The sequence below is a fragment of the Chiloscyllium plagiosum genome, chromosome 13, assembly GCF_004010195.1.
Source record: "Chiloscyllium plagiosum isolate BGI_BamShark_2017 chromosome 13, ASM401019v2, whole genome shotgun sequence".
NCBI classification, from domain to species: domain Eukaryota; kingdom Metazoa; phylum Chordata; class Chondrichthyes; order Orectolobiformes; family Hemiscylliidae; genus Chiloscyllium; species Chiloscyllium plagiosum.
Genome location: NC_057722.1, coordinates 3,196,827 through 3,200,648, shown reverse-complemented (window position 1 = coordinate 3,200,648; position 3,822 = coordinate 3,196,827). Strand labels below are relative to the sequence as shown.

Sequence of the window (3,822 nt, the reverse complement as noted above, 5' to 3'; positions counted from 1 at the left end):
AGGGGAGGGGAGGGAAATATATCCTTGGTGGTGAGGTCCGTTTGGAGGTGGCGGAAATGACGGCAGATGATGGAGATTGGAGGGGGGGTAAGTGAGGACCAGTGGGGTTCTGTCCTGGTGGCGGTTGGAGGGGCGGGGCTCAAGGGCGGAGGAGTGGGAAGTGGAAGAGATGCGGTAGAGTCAGACAGGATAATGAAGGTAGGCTTGCCTTTACTGGTCAGTGGATTGAGTACAGGTGGTGGGAGACATGACATTGGTTAGGCCAAAGTTGGAACAATGCATGCAGTTCTGGTCTCTTTGATATAGGAAGGATGCTGTTAAACTTCAGAGGGTTCAGGAAAGATTGACAAGGATGTTGCCAGGGTTGGAAGGTTTGACTGATATAGCGATGCTGAATAGGCCGGGGCTATTTTCCCTGGAGTGCCAGAGGCTGAGAGGTTTATAAAATCGTGAGGGGAATGAATAGGGTAACCAGCCAAGGTATTTTCCCCAGGGTGGGAGTGTCCAAAATTAAAGGGCATAGGCTTAAGGTGAGAGGGGAAACATTTATAAGGGATCTAAGGGGCAAAAATTACACACAGAGGATGGTGCATGTATAAATGTGCAGCCGGGGAAGTGGTGGAGGCTGGTTCGATTAGAACATTTAAAAGGCATCTAGATAAATATGAACAGGAAGGGTTTCGACAAATATGGGCCAAATGCAGGCAAGTTAGACTAGATTTATTTTGGGTATAGCCAGAGACTTTTCCCCAGGGCAGGATTGACTGGTACGAGAAGTCATAGTTTGAAGATATTAGGAGGAAGGTATAAATGAGACGTCAGAGGCAGGTTCTTTACGCAGAGAGTTGTTAATGCATGGAATGCGTTGCCAGCTGTGGTGGTGGAAGCAGAGTCACTAGGGACATTTAAGCGACTGCTGGACATGCACATGGATAGCAGTGAGTTGAGGGGTGCGTAGGTTAAGTTACTATATTTGACATTAGGATTAAATCTCGGCACAACATCGTGGTCAAAGGGCCTGTTCTGTGCTGTACTTTTCTATATTCTATGTATCTGATCGGCATAGACGAATTGGACTAAAAGCTCTATTTCCATGCTGCTCATCTCTATGATTCGGACTGATTAGGAATAGCTTTGTACATGGGACATCGTGTCTCATAAATTTGATCAAGTTTTGTTTTTGAATAGGTGACAAAGAAGATAGTTGAAGGCAGAGCAGCAGATGCTGTCTCCATTTTAGTAAGGCCTTCAACAAAGTTCCACATGGTAGACTGATAACTAAGGTTAGATCACATGGGATCGAGGCAGAGCTAGACAACTGGATACAAAATTGGCTCAACACATGATGTCACACAAAGTCTACATGATGATGTCACTCACTACTCAAAACATGCCATTCCCCAATGAACTTGCCTGCAGTTGCCGGTGTCAGCAAATATCACCATAAAGTATAAGAAGAAAGTTTAATTGATATTACCAAATCCCAATTTCAATGAAAACATAAAAATAAGGCACTGTTTGGAACAGTGAGAACACTACATAATTAGTGAGATTTTTCTACTAAATTAAATGCCATTTAAGCAATTTCAATTTGTGATCCATGCCTGTGGAAATCATATTAAACGAAAAAACACTCACCTATCACTGAGTTCCACTCTTTTCATACTGTGCAGGTGAAGAACAGCCAGTATAATTGCCACCAAGAATATGACAGCACAACATACTCCAACGCTGATGTAGAACACACGGGTAGAGGTAGTGGGTGCTGTGTGAACAGCATCAACTGTGTGTAAGTAAAACACAAGGATGGAATTTGAAACAGACTATTATAAGAAAGTAACAACAGTTTGGAGTGGCTAAGTCCTGTCTAACAAACAGAATTGAATTTCTTTTAAAAACTTATTTTCTTTTTAAAATTAAGTAACTAAAATTTGAGTCATAGAGTCCTACAGCACAGAGACAGACTCTTTGGTGCAAACTGGTCCATGCCGACCAAAATGTCCATCGCACTAACTCCAGTTTCCTTGCACTTGGCCCATATCCTTTTAAACTTTTCCTATCCATGAATTTGTCTAAATTCCTTTTAAATGTTGTTAATGTACCCACCTCAACCACTTCCACTGGCAGCTCATTCCATATGTGTACCACCCTCTGTGTAAAAATGTTGTTCGTCAGACTCCCTTTTATTCTTTCCCCTCTAATCATAATTTGATGCCCTCTAGTACTTGATTCCCCAACCCTAGCTAAAAGACCGAATACATTCACCCTGTCCCTTCTCCTCATGACCTTATTCACTTCTCTAAGATTCCCCCTTCAGTATCCTGCTCTCTAAAGAAAAACGACCTAGTTTGTCCAACATCTCTCTATAACTCAGACCCTTGAATCCTGGCAACATCCTTCTAAATTTCATCTGCACTCTTTCCTGTGTAATACATTCTTTCTACAGCAACGTGAACAAAACTGAACACATACTCCAAGTGTGGCATCACCAACAGTACAGCTGCAACATAACTTCCCAACTTCCATATACAATGCCTTGATTGATGGAAGGCCAGTGTGCCAAAAGCCTTCTTCTCTGCCATGTCTACCTGTGACTCCACTTTCACAGAACTGTGCATCTGAACTCCAAGGTCCCTCTGTTTCACTACACTCATTAAGGCCCTACCATTCACCATGAATCTTCTGCCTTGATTTGACTTTCCACAACCTCACACTTATTGATATTAAACTCTATTTGCCATTTCTCAGCTCACTTCCCCAGGTGATCAAGGTCCTGTTGCAATTTCTGATAACCTTCCTCACTGTTTAAGATACCTCCTATTTAGAGGTCATCTGCAAACATGTACGTGCCTTATACATTCTCATCTACATTTTGAGTGCGAGCAGCAGGGGAGGCAAGACGAAGCCGGAACACTGCAGCTAAGGTAAGGCAGGTTTTTTTCTAAAAATTACTTACCGGTAGCGGACAGCGGTGTTTTCCCTTTCACAGAAGGAGCGGGAGCAGTGGGGGAAGTGACGAGGACCAGAGGGGCAGCTGGGAAGGAAAGCAGTGAGTATAAATACTCACCCTTCGATGCCAACAGCCATTTTGATTGCGAGCAGCAGCGGAGGCAAGACGAAGCCAGAACACTGCAGCTAAGGTAAGGCAGTTTTTTTTTAAAAAATTACTTACCGATAGCAGACAGCAGTGTTTTCCCTTTCACAGAAGGAGCGGGAGCAGCGGGGGAAGTGACGAGGACCAGAGGGGCAGCCGGGAAGGAAAGCAGTGAGTATAAAAGCGCGTAGGAGCCTGTCCCCGTTGCTCAGAAGGGAAGGGTGGAGAAGAGCAGAGCAATAGTTGTTGGGGACTCGATAGTTCGGGGCACAGAGCGGCGGTTTTGTGGGGGCGAGAGAGACTCACGTTTGGAATGTTGCCTCCCAAGGTGCAAGGGTACATGACGTCTCTGATCGTGTTTTCCGGGTCCTTGAGGGGGAGGGGGAGCAGCCCGAAGTCGTGGTCCACATTGGCACCAACGACAAAGGAAGGAAGAGGGCTGAGGATGTTAGACAGGCTTTCTGGGAGCTAGTTTGGAAGCTCAGAGTTAGAACAAACAGAGTTGTTGTCTCTGGTTTGTTACCCGTACCACGTGATAGAGAGTCGAGGAATAGGGAGAGAGAACAGTTAAATGCGTGGCTACAGGGTCGGTGCAGGAGGGAAGGATTCTGGTATCTGGATAACTGGGGTTCTTTCTGGGGAAGGTGGGACCTCTATAAACAGGATGGTCTACACCTGAACCTGTGGGGCACCAGTATCCTTGGGGGGAGGTTTGCTAGTGCTCTTGG

At 45.2% G+C, this 3,822-nt stretch overlaps 1 protein-coding gene across 5 annotated transcripts in view; it reads right to left on the bottom strand.

Annotated features, from left to right (window-relative positions):
• Positions 1–3,822, bottom strand: part of ryk (receptor like tyrosine kinase) — a 284,985-nt gene that overhangs the window by 188,106 nt on the left and 93,057 nt on the right. For 4 of the 5 annotated variants that reach the window (XM_043701687.1, XM_043701689.1, XM_043701684.1 and 1 more), the window contains one exon: positions 1,639–1,783. In XM_043701687.1, the coding sequence (XP_043557622.1) occupies positions 1,639–1,783 (145 nt within the window). The remainder of the gene's footprint in view (positions 1–1,638; positions 1,784–3,822) is intronic. The other variant, XM_043701685.1, reaches the window with a different exon arrangement.